The sequence below is a fragment of the Oncorhynchus kisutch genome, unplaced genomic scaffold (assembly GCF_002021735.2).
Source record: "Oncorhynchus kisutch isolate 150728-3 unplaced genomic scaffold, Okis_V2 Okis02a-Okis13b_hom, whole genome shotgun sequence".
Taxonomy (NCBI): domain Eukaryota; kingdom Metazoa; phylum Chordata; class Actinopteri; order Salmoniformes; family Salmonidae; genus Oncorhynchus; species Oncorhynchus kisutch.
Window position 1 is genome coordinate 6,922,268 of NW_022261979.1, and position 15,531 is coordinate 6,937,798.

Consider the following 15,531-nt stretch of genomic DNA (forward strand, 5'->3'; position numbering starts at 1 on the left):
TGTTTGTGTTTAATGTTCTGTCATATTCCTGTTTGTGTTTAATGTTCTGTCCTATTCCTGTTTGTGTGTAATGTTCTGTCCTATTCCTGTTTGTGTGTAATGTTCTGTCATATTCCTGTTTGTTCCTTGCGATATGTCTGTTGTTTTTATGGACATGATTCTTCTGCAAAACCAATTCCCCCCCCGGGGAACGATAAAGCGTTCTACCACTACCATCTGTAACTATGTTTCATAGATTTGAATGCTTCAGACCAGTCAGTATTATCTGTATGTAATGTTGAGCAGCCTACTACTTTCAATGTTCTAATCAATTCAACCAATCAATCAATATCTCTGGCTATGAGGATGTTTCAGACTGGTCAGTCATATCTCTAGCTATGAGGATGTTTCAGACTGGTCAGTCATATCTTTAGCTATGAGGATGTTTCAGACTGGTCAGTCATATCTCTAGCTATGAGGATGTTTCAGACTGGTCAGTCATATCTTTAGCTATGAGGATGTTTCAGACTGGTCAGTCATATCTTTAGCTATGAGGATGTTTCAGACTGGTCAGTCATATCTTTAGCTATGAGGATGTTTCAGACTGGTCAGTCATATCTTTAGCTATGCGGATGTTTCAGACTGGTCAGTCATATCTCTAGCTATGAGGATGTTTCAGACTGGTCAGTCATATCTCTAGCTATGAGGATGTTTCTGGCTCTGTTGGTCTGGGCAGGAGGGGAGGATCAATCCAACCCAGGATGTGTTTCTTCCATCAACAGTGTGAGTGACAGGCCAGGGACACAATAGCTCATGAAAAGACAACTAGGAAAGTTTTAAAAAATGTGTTTTACATTTCTGTCATTTACCAGACACACTTATCCTGAGTGACTTACAGTAGTGAGTCCATACTTCTTTTGTACTGGTCCCCCATGGGAATCAAACTCACAACCCTGGTGTTGGAAGTGTCATCCTCTACCAACTGGTTCAGGCCAGGGAATCAAACTCACAACCCTGGGTTTGGAAGTGTCATCCTCTACCAACTGGTTCAGGCCAGGGAATCAAACTCACAACCCTGGTGTTGGAAGTGTCATCCTCTACCAACTGGTTCAGGCCAGGGAATCAAACTCACAACCCTGGTGTTGGAAGTATCATCCTCTACCAACTGGTTCAGGCCAGGGAATCAAACTCACAACCCTGGTGTTAAAAGTGTCATCCTCTACCAACTGGTTCAGGCCAGGGAATCAAACTCACAACCCTGGTGTTGGAAGTATCATCCTCTACCAACTGGTTCAGGCCAGGGAATCAAACTCACAACCCTGGTGTTGGAAGTGTCATCCTCTACCAACTGGTTCAGGCCAGGGAATCAAACTCACAACCCTGGTGTTGGAAGTGTCATCCTCTACCAACTGGTTCAGGCCAGGGAATCAAACTCACAACCCTGGTGTTGGAAGTGTCATCCTCTACCAACTGGTTCAGGCCAGGGAATCAAACTCACAACCCTGGCGTTGGAAGTGTCATCCTCTACCAACTGGTTCAGGCCAGGGAATCAAACTCACAACCCTGGTGTTGGAAGTGTCATCCTCTACCAACTGGTTCAGGCCAGGGAATCAAACTCACAACCCTGGTGTTGGAAGTGTCATCCTCTACCAACTGGTTCAGGCCAGGGAATCAAACTCACAACCCTGGTGTTGGAAGTGTCATCCTCTACCAACTGGTTCAGGCCAGGGAATCAAACTCACAACCCTGGTGTTGGAGGTGTCATCCTCTACCAACTGAACCACACAGGAGTTCAGGCCAGGGAATCAAACTCACAACCCTGGTGTTGGAAGTGTCATCCTCTACCAACTGGTTCAGGCCAGGGAATCAAACTCACAACCCTGGTGTTGGAGGTGTCATCCTCTACCAACTGAACCACACAGGAGTTCAGGCCAGGGAATCAAACTCACAACCCTGGTGTTGGAAGTGTCATCCTCTACCAACTGGTTCAGGCCAGGGAATCAAACTCACAACCCTGGCGTTGGAAGTGTCATCCTCTACCAACTGGTTCAGGCCAGGGAATCAAACTCACAACCCTGGTGTTGGAGGTGTCATCCTCTACCAACTGGTTCAGGCCAGGGAATCAAACTCACAACCCTGGTGTTGGAAGTGTCATCCTCTACCAACTGGTTCAGGCCAGGGAATCAAACTCACAACCCTGGCGTTGGAAGTGTCATCCTCTACCAACTGGTTCAGGCCAGGGAATCAAACTCACAACCCTGGTGTTGGAAGTGTCATCCTCTACCAACTGGTTCAGGCCAGGGAATCAAACTCACAACCCTGGCGTTGGAAGTATCATCCTCTACCAACTGGTTCAGGCCAGGGAATCAAACTCACAACCCTGGCGTTGGAAGTGTCATCCTCTACCAACTGGTTCAGGCCAGGGAATCAAACTCACAACCCTGGCGTTGGAAGTGTCATCCTCTACCAACTGGTTCAGGCCAGGGAATCAAACTCACAACCCTGGTGTTGGAAGTGTCATCCTCTACCAACTGGTTCAGGCCAGGGAATCAAACTCACAACCCTGGTGTTGGAAGTGTCATCCTCTACCAACTGGTTCAGGCCAGGGAATCAAACTCACAACCCTGGTGTTGGAAGTGTCATCCTCTACCAACTGGTTCAGGCCAGGGAATCAAACTCACAACCCTGGTGTTGGAAGTGTCATCCTCTACCAACTGGTTCAGGCCAGGGAATCAAACTCACAACCCTGGTGTTGGAAGTGTCATCCTCTACCAACTGGTTCAGGCCAGGGAATCAAACTCACAACCCTGGTGTTGGAAGTGTCATCCTCTACCAACTGGTTCAGGCCAGGGAATCAAACTCACAACCCTGGTGTTGGAAGTGTCATCCTCTACCAACTGGTTCAGGCCAGGGAATCAAACTCACAACCCTGGTGTTGGAAGTGTCATCCTCTACCAACTGGTTCAGGCCAGGGAATCAAACTCACAACCCTGGTGTTGGAAGTGTCATCCTCTACCAACTGGTTCAGGCCAGGGAATCAAACTCACAACCCTGGTGTTGGAAGTGTCATCCTCTACCAACTGGTTCAGGCCAGGGAATCAAACTCACAACCCTGGTGTTGGAGGTGTCATCCTCTACCAACTGGTTCAGGCCAGGGAATCAAACTCACAACCCTGGTGTTGGAAGTGTCATCCTCTACCAACTGGTTCAGGCCAGGGAATCAAACTCACAACCCTGGTGTTGGAAGTGTCATCCTCTACCAACTGGTTCAGGCCAGGGAATCAAACTCACAACCCTGGTGTTGGAAGTGTCATCCTCTACCAACTGGTTCAGGCCAGGGAATCAAACTCACAACCCTGGTGTTGGAGGTGTCATCCTCTACCAACTGGTTCAGGCCAGGGAATCAAACTCACAACCCTGGTGTTGGAAGTGTCATCCTCTACCAACTGGTTCAGGCCAGGGAATCAAACTCACAACCCTGGTGTTGGAAGTGTCATCCTCTACCAACTGGTTCAGGCCAGGGAATCAAACTCACAACCCTGGTGTTGGAAGTGTCATCCTCTACCAACTGGTTCAGGCCAGGGAATCAAACTCACAACCCTGGTGTTGGAAGTGTCATCCTCTACCAACTGGTTCAGGCCAGGGAATCAAACTCACAACCCTGGTGTTGGAAGTGTCATCCTCTACCAACTGGTTCAGGCCAGGGAATCAAACTCACAACCCTGGTGTTGGAGGTGTCATCCTCTACCAACTGGTTCAGGCCAGGGAATCAAACTCACAACCCTGGTGTTGGAAGTGTCATCCTCTACCAACTGGTTCAGGCCAGGGAATCAAACTCACAACCCTGGTGTTGGAAGTGTCATCCTCTACCAACTGGTTCAGGCCAGGGAATCATACTCACAACCCTGGTGTTGGAAGTGTCATCCTCTACCAACTGGTTCAGGCCAGGGAATCAAACTCACAACCCTGGCGTTGGAAGTGTCATCCTCTACCAACTGGTTCAGGCCAGGGAATCAAACTCACAACCCTGGTGTTGGAAGTGTCATCCTCTACCAACTGGTTCAGGCCAGGGAATCAAACTCACAACCCTGGTGTTGGAAGTGTCATCCTCTACCAACTGGTTCAGGCCAGGGAATCAAACTCACAACCCTGGTGTTGGAAGTGTCATCCTCTACCAACTGGTTCAGGCCAGGGAATCAAACTCACAACCCTGGTGTTGGAGGTGTCATCCTCTACCAACTGGTTCAGGCCAGGGAATCAAACTCACAACCCTGGTGTTGGAGGTGTCATCCTCTACCAACTGGTTCAGGCCAGGGAATCAAACTCACAACCCTGGTGTTGGAAGTGTCATCCTCTACCAACTGGTTCAGGCCAGGGAATCAAACTCACAACCCTGGTGTTGGAAGTGTCATCCTCTACCAACTGGTTCAGGCCAGGGAATCAAACTCACAACCCTGGTGTTGGAAGTGTCATCCTCTACCAACTGGTTCAGGCCAGGGAATCAAACTCACAACCCTGGTGTTGGAGGTGTCATCCTCTACCAACTGGTTCAGGCCAGGGAATCAAACTCACAACCCTGGTGTTGGAGGTGTCATCCTCTACCAACTGGTTCAGGCCAGGGAATCAAACTCACAACCCTGGTGTTGGAAGTGTCATCCTCTACCAACTGGTTCAGGCCAGGGAATCAAACTCACAACCCTGGCGTTGGAAGTGTCATCCTCTACCAACTGGTTCAGGCCAGGGAATCAAACTCACAACCCTGGTGTTGGAAGTGTCATCCTCTACCAACTGGTTCAGGCCAGGGAATCAAACTCACAACCCTGGTGTTGGAAGTGTCATCCTCTACCAACTGGTTCAGGCCAGGGAATCAAACTCACAACCCTGGTGTTGGAAGTGTCATCCTCTACCAACTGGTTCAAGCCAGGGAATCAAACTCACAACCCTGGTGTTGGAAGTGTCATCCTCTACCAACTGGTTCAGGCCAGGGAATCAAACTCACAACCCTGGTGTTGGAAGTGTCATCCTCTACCAACTGGTTCAGGCCAGGGAATCAAACTCACAACCCTGGTGTTGGAAGTGTCATCCTCTACCAACTGGTTCAGGCCAGGGAATCAAACTCACAACCCTGGTGTTGGAAGTGTCATCCTCTACCAACTGGTTCAGGCCAGGGAATCAAACTCACAACCCTGGTGTTGGAAGTGTCATCCTCTACCAACTGGTTCAGGCCAGGGAATCAAACTCACAACCCTGGTGTTGGAGGTGTCATCCTCTACCAACTGAACCACACAGGAGTTCAGGCCAGGGAATCAAACTCACAACCCTGGTGTTGGAAGTGTCATCCTCTACCAACTGGTTCAGGCCAGGGAATCAAACTCACAACCCTGGTGTTGGAGGTGTCATCCTCTACCAACTGAACCACACAGGAGTTCAGGCCAGGGAATCAAACTCACAACCCTGGTGTTGGAAGTGTCATCCTCTACCAACTGGTTCAGGCCAGGGAATCAAACTCACAACCCTGGCGTTGGAAGTGTCATCCTCTACCAACTGGTTCAGGCCAGGGAATCAAACTCACAACCCTGGTGTTGGAGGTGTCATCCTCTACCAACTGGTTCAGGCCAGGGAATCAAACTCACAACCCTGGTGTTGGAAGTGTCATCCTCTACCAACTGGTTCAGGCCAGGGAATCAAACTCACAACCCTGGCGTTGGAAGTGTCATCCTCTACCAACTGGTTCAGGCCAGGGAATCAAACTCACAACCCTGGTGTTGGAAGTGTCATCCTCTACCAACTGGTTCAGGCCAGGGAATCAAACTCACAACCCTGGCGTTGGAAGTATCATCCTCTACCAACTGGTTCAGGCCAGGGAATCAAACTCACAACCCTGGCGTTGGAAGTGTCATCCTCTACCAACTGGTTCAGGCCAGGGAATCAAACTCACAACCCTGGCGTTGGAAGTGTCATCCTCTACCAACTGGTTCAGGCCAGGGAATCAAACTCACAACCCTGGTGTTGGAAGTGTCATCCTCTACCAACTGGTTCAGGCCAGGGAATCAAACTCACAACCCTGGTGTTGGAAGTGTCATCCTCTACCAACTGGTTCAGGCCAGGGAATCAAACTCACAACCCTGGTGTTGGAAGTGTCATCCTCTACCAACTGGTTCAGGCCAGGGAATCAAACTCACAACCCTGGTGTTGGAAGTGTCATCCTCTACCAACTGGTTCAGGCCAGGGAATCAAACTCACAACCCTGGTGTTGGAAGTGTCATCCTCTACCAACTGGTTCAGGCCAGGGAATCAAACTCACAACCCTGGTGTTGGAAGTGTCATCCTCTACCAACTGGTTCAGGCCAGGGAATCAAACTCACAACCCTGGTGTTGGAAGTGTCATCCTCTACCAACTGGTTCAGGCCAGGGAATCAAACTCACAACCCTGGTGTTGGAAGTGTCATCCTCTACCAACTGGTTCAGGCCAGGGAATCAAACTCACAACCCTGGTGTTGGAAGTGTCATCCTCTACCAACTGGTTCAGGCCAGGGAATCAAACTCACAACCCTGGTGTTGGAAGTGTCATCCTCTACCAACTGGTTCAGGCCAGGGAATCAAACTCACAACCCTGGTGTTGGAGGTGTCATCCTCTACCAACTGGTTCAGGCCAGGGAATCAAACTCACAACCCTGGTGTTGGAAGTGTCATCCTCTACCAACTGGTTCAGGCCAGGGAATCAAACTCACAACCCTGGTGTTGGAAGTGTCATCCTCTACCAACTGGTTCAGGCCAGGGAATCAAACTCACAACCCTGGTGTTGGAAGTGTCATCCTCTACCAACTGGTTCAGGCCAGGGAATCAAACTCACAACCCTGGTGTTGGAGGTGTCATCCTCTACCAACTGGTTCAGGCCAGGGAATCAAACTCACAACCCTGGTGTTGGAAGTGTCATCCTCTACCAACTGGTTCAGGCCAGGGAATCAAACTCACAACCCTGGTGTTGGAAGTGTCATCCTCTACCAACTGGTTCAGGCCAGGGAATCAAACTCACAACCCTGGTGTTGGAAGTGTCATCCTCTACCAACTGGTTCAGGCCAGGGAATCAAACTCACAACCCTGGTGTTGGAAGTGTCATCCTCTACCAACTGGTTCAGGCCAGGGAATCAAACTCACAACCCTGGTGTTGGAAGTGTCATCCTCTACCAACTGGTTCAGGCCAGGGAATCAAACTCACAACCCTGGTGTTGGAGGTGTCATCCTCTACCAACTGGTTCAGGCCAGGGAATCAAACTCACAACCCTGGTGTTGGAAGTGTCATCCTCTACCAACTGGTTCAGGCCAGGGAATCAAACTCACAACCCTGGTGTTGGAAGTGTCATCCTCTACCAACTGGTTCAGGCCAGGGAATCATACTCACAACCCTGGTGTTGGAAGTGTCATCCTCTACCAACTGGTTCAGGCCAGGGAATCAAACTCACAACCCTGGCGTTGGAAGTGTCATCCTCTACCAACTGGTTCAGGCCAGGGAATCAAACTCACAACCCTGGTGTTGGAAGTGTCATCCTCTACCAACTGGTTCAGGCCAGGGAATCAAACTCACAACCCTGGTGTTGGAAGTGTCATCCTCTACCAACTGGTTCAGGCCAGGGAATCAAACTCACAACCCTGGTGTTGGAAGTGTCATCCTCTACCAACTGGTTCAGGCCAGGGAATCAAACTCACAACCCTGGTGTTGGAGGTGTCATCCTCTACCAACTGGTTCAGGCCAGGGAATCAAACTCACAACCCTGGTGTTGGAGGTGTCATCCTCTACCAACTGGTTCAGGCCAGGGAATCAAACTCACAACCCTGGTGTTGGAAGTGTCATCCTCTACCAACTGGTTCAGGCCAGGGAATCAAACTCACAACCCTGGTGTTGGAAGTGTCATCCTCTACCAACTGGTTCAGGCCAGGGAATCAAACTCACAACCCTGGTGTTGGAAGTGTCATCCTCTACCAACTGGTTCAGGCCAGGGAATCAAACTCACAACCCTGGTGTTGGAAGTGTCATCCTCTACCAACTGGTTCAGGCCAGGGAATCAAACTCACAACCCTGGTGTTGGAAGTGTCATCCTCTACCAACTGGTTCAGGCCAGGGAATCAAACTCACAACCCTGGTGTTGGAGGTGTCATCCTCTACCAACTGGTTCAGGCCAGGGAATCAAACTCACAACCCTGGTGTTGGAAGTGTCATCCTCTACCAACTGGTTCAGGCCAGGGAATCAAACTCACAACCCTGGTGTTGGAAGTGTCATCCTCTACCAACTGGTTCAGGCCAGGGAATCATACTCACAACCCTGGTGTTGGAAGTGTCATCCTCTACCAACTGGTTCAGGCCAGGGAATCAAACTCACAACCCTGGCGTTGGAAGTGTCATCCTCTACCAACTGGTTCAGGCCAGGGAATCAAACTCACAACCCTGGTGTTGGAAGTGTCATCCTCTACCAACTGGTTCAGGCCAGGGAATCAAACTCACAACCCTGGTGTTGGAAGTGTCATCCTCTACCAACTGGTTCAGGCCAGGGAATCAAACTCACAACCCTGGTGTTGGAAGTGTCATCCTCTACCAACTGGTTCAGGCCAGGGAATCAAACTCACAACCCTGGTGTTGGAGGTGTCATCCTCTACCAACTGGTTCAGGCCAGGGAATCAAACTCACAACCCTGGTGTTGGAGGTGTCATCCTCTACCAACTGGTTCAGGCCAGGGAATCAAACTCACAACCCTGGTGTTGGAAGTGTCATCCTCTACCAACTGGTTCAGGCCAGGGAATCAAACTCACAACCCTGGTGTTGGAAGTGTCATCCTCTACCAACTGGTTCAGGCCAGGGAATCAAACTCACAACCCTGGTGTTGGAAGTGTCATCCTCTACCAACTGGTTCAGGCCAGGGAATCAAACTCACAACCCTGGTGTTGGAGGTGTCATCCTCTACCAACTGGTTCAGGCCAGGGAATCAAACTCACAACCCTGGTGTTGGAGGTGTCATCCTCTACCAACTGGTTCAGGCCAGGGAATCAAACTCACAACCCTGGTGTTGGAAGTGTCATCCTCTACCAACTGGTTCAGGCCAGGGAATCAAACTCACAACCCTGGCGTTGGAAGTGTCATCCTCTACCAACTGGTTCAGGCCAGGGAATCAAACTCACAACCCTGGTGTTGGAAGTGTCATCCTCTACCAACTGGTTCAGGCCAGGGAATCAAACTCACAACCCTGGTGTTGGAAGTGTCATCCTCTACCAACTGGTTCAGGCCAGGGAATCAAACTCACAACCCTGGTGTTGGAAGTGTCATCCTCTACCAACTGGTTCAAGCCAGGGAATCAAACTCACAACCCTGGTGTTGGAAGTGTCATCCTCTACCAACTGGTTCAGGCCAGGGAATCAAACTCACAACCCTGGTGTTGGAAGTGTCATCCTCTACCAACTGGTTCAGGCCAGGGAATCAAACTCACAACCCTGGTGTTGGAGGTGTCATCCTCTACCAACTGGTTCAGGCCAGGGAATCAAACTCACAACCCTGGTGTTGGAAGTGTCATCCTCTACCAACTGGTTCAGGCCAGGGAATCAAACTCACAACCCTGGTGTTGGAAGTGTCATCCTCTACCAACTGGTTCAGGCCAGGGAATCAAACTCACAACCCTGGTGTTGGAGGTGTCATCCTCTACCAACTGGTTCAGGCCAGGGAATCAAACTCACAACCCTGGTGTTGGAAGTGTCATCCTCTACCAACTGGTTCAGGCCAGGGAATCAAACTCACAACCCTGGTGTTGGAAGTGTCATCCTCTACCAACTGGTTCAGGCCAGGGAATCAAACTCACAACCCTGGTGTTGGAAGTGTCATCCTCTACCAACTGGTTCAGGCCAGGGAATCAAACTCACAACCCTGGTGTTGGAAGTGTCATCCTCTACCAACTGGTTCAGGCCAGGGAATCAAACTCACAACCCTGGTGTTGGAAGTGTCATCCTCTACCAACTGGTTCAGGCCAGGGAATCAAACTCACAACCCTGGCGTTGGAAGTGTCATCCTCTACCAACTGGTTCAGGCCAGGGAATCAAACTCACAACCCTGGTGTTGGAAGTGTCATCCTCTACCAACTGGTTCAGGCCAGGGAATCAAACTCACAACCCTGGTGTTGGAAGTGTCATCCTCTACCAACTGGTTCAGGCCAGGGAATCAAACTCACAACCCTGGTGTTGGAAGTGTCATCCTCTACCAACTGGTTCAGGCCAGGGAATCAAACTCACAACCCTGGTGTTGGAAGTGTCATCCTCTACCAACTGGTTCAGGCCAGGGAATCAAACTCACAACCCTGGTGTTGGAAGTGTCATCCTCTACCAACTGGTTCAGGCCAGGGAATCAAACTCACAACCCTGGCGTTGGAAGTGTCATCCTCTACCAACTGGTTCAGGCCAGGGAATCAAACTCACAACCCTGGTGTTGGAGGTGTCATCCTCTAACAACTGGTTCAGGCCAGGGAATCAAACTCACAACCCTGGTGTTGGAGGTGTCATCCTCTACCAACTGGTTCAGGCCAGGGAATCAAACTCACAACCCTGGTGTTGGAGGTGTCATCCTCTACCAACTGGTTCAGGCCAGGGAATCAAACTCACAACCCTGGCGTTGGAAGTGTCATCCTCTACCAACTGGTTCAGGCCAGGGAATCAAACTCACAACCCTGGTGTTGGAAGTGTCATCCTCTACCAACTGGTTCAGGCCAGGGAATCAAACTCACAACCCTGGCGTTGGAAGTGTCATCCTCTACCAACTGGTTCAGGCCAGGGAATCAAACTCACAACCCTGGTGTTGGAAGTGTCATCCTCTACCAACTGGTTCAGGCCAGGGAATCAATATAAAACATATAACATACTAGAAAGTCATTGAATTCTGATACAAATGATCAGATACTAGAAAGTCATTGATTCGTGCTACACGTTAGCGTGGCTACAGTGTGAATGGGAAGCTGAGGTTTAAGGTGTGGATATAGAGCAAGGTAATATACTGGTTTGTTCTGGCCATCCAATGGCTTCTAATGAAACAATAAGGCATGAGGAGGTGTAGTATATGGCCAATATACCACGGCTATGGGCTGTTCTTAGGTACGACACAACGCGGAGTGCCTGAACACAGCCCTTAGCCGTGGTATATTGGCCATATATATCTAAGGTCTTCGAAAGCCAAGTCAACAAACAGGTCACTGACCATCTCGAATCCCACCGTACCTTCTCCGCTGTGCAATCTGGTTTCCGAGCCGGTCACGGGTGCACCTCAGCCACACTCAAGGTACTAAACGATATCATAACCGCCATCGATAAAAGACAGTACTGTGCAGCCGTCTTCATCGACCTTGCCAAGGCTTTCGACTCTGTCAATCACCATATTCTTATAGGCAGACTCAGTAGCCTCGGTTTTTTGGATGACTGCCTTGCCTGGTTCACCAATTACTTTGCAGACAGAGTTCAGTGTGTCAAATCGGAGGGCATGCTGTCTGGTCCTCTGGCAGTCTCTATGGGGGTGCCACAGGGTTCAATTCTCGGGCCGACTCTTTTCTCTGTATATATCAATGATGTTGTTCTTGCTGCGGGCAATTCCCTGATCCACCTCTACGCAGACGACACCATTCTATATACTTCCGGCCCGTCCTTGGACACTGTGCTATCTAACCTCCAAACGAGCTTCAATGCCATACAACACTCCTTCCGTGGCCTCCAACTGCTCTTAAACGCTAGTAAAACCAAATGCATGCTTTTCAACCGATCGCTGCCTGCACCCGCATGCCCGACTAGCATCAACACCCTGGATGGTTCCGACCTTGAATATGTGGACATCTATAAGTACCTAGGTGTCTGGCTAGACTGTAAACTCTCCTTCCAGACTCATATCAAACATCTCCAATCGAAAATCAAATCAAGAGTCGGCTTTCTATTCCGCAACAAAGCCTCATTCACTCACGCCGCCAAACTTACCCTAGTAAAACTGACTATCCTACCGATCCTCGACTTCGGCGATGTCATCTACAAAATTACTTACAACACTCTACTCAGCAAACTGGATGCAGTTTATCACAGTGCCATCCGTTTTGTCACTAAAGCACCTTATACCACCCACCACTGCGACTTGTATGCTCTAGTCGGCTGGCACTCGCTACATATTCGTCGCCAGACCCACTGGCTCCAGGTCATCTACAAGTCCATGCTAGGTAAAGCTCCGCCTTATCTCAGTTCACTGGTCACGATGGCAACACCCATCCGTAGCACGCGCTCCAGCAGGTGTATCTCACTGATCATCCCTAAAGCCAACACCTCATTTGGCCGCCTTTCGTTCCAGTACTCTGCTGCCTGTGACTGGAACGAATTGCAAAAATCGCTGAAGTTGGAGACTTTTACCTCCCTCACCAACTTTAAACATCTGCTATCTGAGCAGCTAACCGATCGCTGCAGCTGTACATAGTCTATTGGTAAATAGCCACCCATTTTCAACTACCTCATCCCCATACTGTTTTTATTTATTTACTTTTCTGCTCTTTTGCACACCAATATCTCTACCTGTACATGATCATTTATCACTCCAGTGTTAATCTGCAAAATTGTAATTATTCGCCTACCTCCTCATGCCTTTTGCACACAATGTATATAGACTCCCCTTTTTTTCTACTGTGTTATTGACTTGTTAATTGTTTACTCCATGTGTAACTCTGTGTTGTCTGTTCACACTGCTATGCTTTATCTTGGTCAGGTCGCAGTTGCAAATGAGAACTTGTTCTCAACTAGCCTACCTGGTTAAATAAAGGTGTTCTCAACTAGCCTACCTGGTTAAATAAAGGTGTTCTCAACTAGCCTACCTGGTTAAATAAAGGTGTTCTCAACTAGCCTACCTGGTTAAATAAAGGTGTTCTCAACTAGCCTACCTGGTTAAATAAAGGTGTTCTCAACTAGCCTACCTGGTTAAATAAAGGTGTTCTCAACTAGCCTACCTGGTTAAATAAAGGTGTTCTCAACTAGCCTACCTGGTTAAATAAAGGTGTTCTCAACTAGCCTACCTGGTTAAATAAAGGTGTTCTCAACTAGCCTACCTGGTTAAATAAAGGTGTTCTCAACTAGCCTACCTGGTTAAATAAAGGTGTTCTCAACTAGCCTACCTGGTTAAATAAAGGTGTTCTCAACTAGCCTACCTGGTTAAATAAAGGTGTTCTCAACTAGCCTACCTGGTTAAATAAAGGTGTTCTCAACTAGCCTACCTGGTTAAATAAAGGTGTTCTCAACTAGCCTACCTGGTTAAATAAAGGTGTTCTCAACTAGCCTACCTGGTTAAATAAAGGTGTTCTCAACTAGCCTACCTGGTTAAATAAAGGTGTTCTCAACTAGCCTACCTGGTTAAATAAAGGTGTTCTCAACTAGCCTACCTGGTTAAATAAAGGTGTTCTCAACTAGCCTACCTGGTTAAATAAAGGTGTTCTCAACTAGCCTACCTGGTTAAATAAAGGTGTTCTCAACTAGCCTACCTGGTTAAATAAAGGTGTTCTCAACTAGCCTACCTGGTTAAATAAAGGTGTTCTCAACTAGCCTACCTGGTTAAATAAAGGTGTTCTCAACTAGCCTACCTGGTTAAATAAAGGTGTTCTCAACTAGCCTACCTGGTTAAATAAGGTGTTCTCAACTAGCCTACCTGGTTAAATAAAGGTGTTCTCAACTAGCCTACCTGGTTAAATAAAGGTGTTCTCAACTACCCTACCTGGTTAAATAAAGGTGTTCTCAACTAGCCTACCTGGTTAAATAAAGGTGTTCTCAACTAGCCTACCTGGTTAAATAAAGGTGTTCTCAACTAGCCTACCTGGTTAAATAAAGGTGTTCTCAACTAGCCTACCTGGTTAAATAAAGGTGTTCTCAACTACCCTACCTGGTTAAATAAAGGTGTTCTCAACTAGCCTACCTGGTTAAATAAAGGTGTTCTCAACTAGCCTACCTGGTTAAATAAAGGTGTTCTCAACTAGCCTACCTGGTTAAATAAAGGTGTTCTCAACTACCCTACCTGGTTAAATAAAGGTGTTCTCAACTAGCCTACCTGGTTAAATAAAGGTGTTCTCAACTAGCCTACCTGGTTAAATAAAGGTGTTCTCAACTAGCCTACCTGGTTAAATAAAGGTGTTCTCAACTAGCCTACCTGGTTAAATAAAGGTGTTCTCAACTAGCCTACCTGGTTAAATAAAGGTGTTCTCAACTAGCCTACCTGGTTAAATAAAGGTGTTCTCAACTAGCCTACCTGGTTAAATAAAGGTGTTCTCAACTAGCCTACCTGGTTAAATAAAGGTGTTCTCAACTAGCCTACCTGGTTAAATAAAGGTGTTCTCAACTAGCCTACCTGGTTAAATAAAGGTGTTCTCAACTAGCCTACCTGGTTAAATAAAGGTGTTCTCAACTAGCCTACCTGGTTAAATAAAGGTGAAATATTTTTTATTTTTTTATATATATCATAAACCCCTGAGGTGCCTTATTGCTGTTATAAACTGGTTACCAACATAGTTAGAGCAGTAAAAAAAATGTTTTGTCATACCAAATTCTGATACAAATGATCAGATACTAGAAAGTCATTGATTCGTGCTACACGTTAGCGTGGCTACAGTGTGAATGGGAAGCTGAGGTTTAAGGTGTGGATATAGAGTAAGGTAATATACTGGTTTGTTATGGCCATCCAATGGCTTCTAATGAAACAATAAGGCATGAGGAGGTGTAGTATATGGCCAATATACCACGGCTATGGGCTGTTCTTATGTACGACACAACGCGGAGTGCCTGAACACAGCCCTTAGCCGCGGTATATTGGCCATATATCACAAACCCCTGAGGTGCCTTATTGTTATTATAAACTGGTTACCAACGTAGTTAGAGCAGTAAAAAAAATGTTTTTGTCATACCCGTGGTATGTGGTCTGATATATCACGTCTGTCATCCAATCAGCATTCAGGGATCGATCCACCCAGTTTATAATGATGTATAAATACTGTACTGTACCTCTCTCCCCGGTTTATAATGATGTATATAAATACTGTACTGTACCTCTCTCCCCCGGCCGTCCATCCTGTCCGTTGGTCCCAGGGAACCCTGGTCTGCCTGTGGGCCCCCCCTCTCCCTGTGGCCCTGGCAGACCCCTGCGACCGGGCTCTCCTGGAGGTCCCGGTACCGTCCTCACAGACACTGACTGGCTGGGGATCTGGTTCAGGATGGAGCTGTAGCGAGACAGGTGACCTGAGGGAGGAAGAGAGGAGGGGAGGGGATGGAGAGGTTTGGGGGTGAGTCGGATGAGAGATTGTTGTAGAGAACAGTATGTATGGACAAAAATATCTAGAGAGAGAGAGAGAAAGAGAGACAAAAAAGCTGGGTTGAGAACTCACTCTGAATCAGTTGCTCACACACTTGGCGTGCTAAGGCCCTGACGGTAGCTTGAGACTGCAGGTCTCCCTACAAAACAAGCAAAAAGCACTGGATTGACACAGCTTCACGTTCACACACACACACACACACACACAGAGAGAG

General features: G+C 48.3%; 1 protein-coding gene across 1 annotated transcript in view; it reads right to left on the reverse strand.

Moving 5' to 3' along the window:
• The window catches only part of LOC109884938 (collagen alpha-1(XIV) chain), a 235,565-nt gene that overhangs the window by 13,537 nt on the left and 206,497 nt on the right, over positions 1-15,531 (reverse strand). The window contains 2 exon segments of the mRNA XM_031811818.1: positions 15,055-15,243; positions 15,390-15,456. Coding sequence (XP_031667678.1) covers positions 15,055-15,243; positions 15,390-15,456 — 256 coding nt within the window.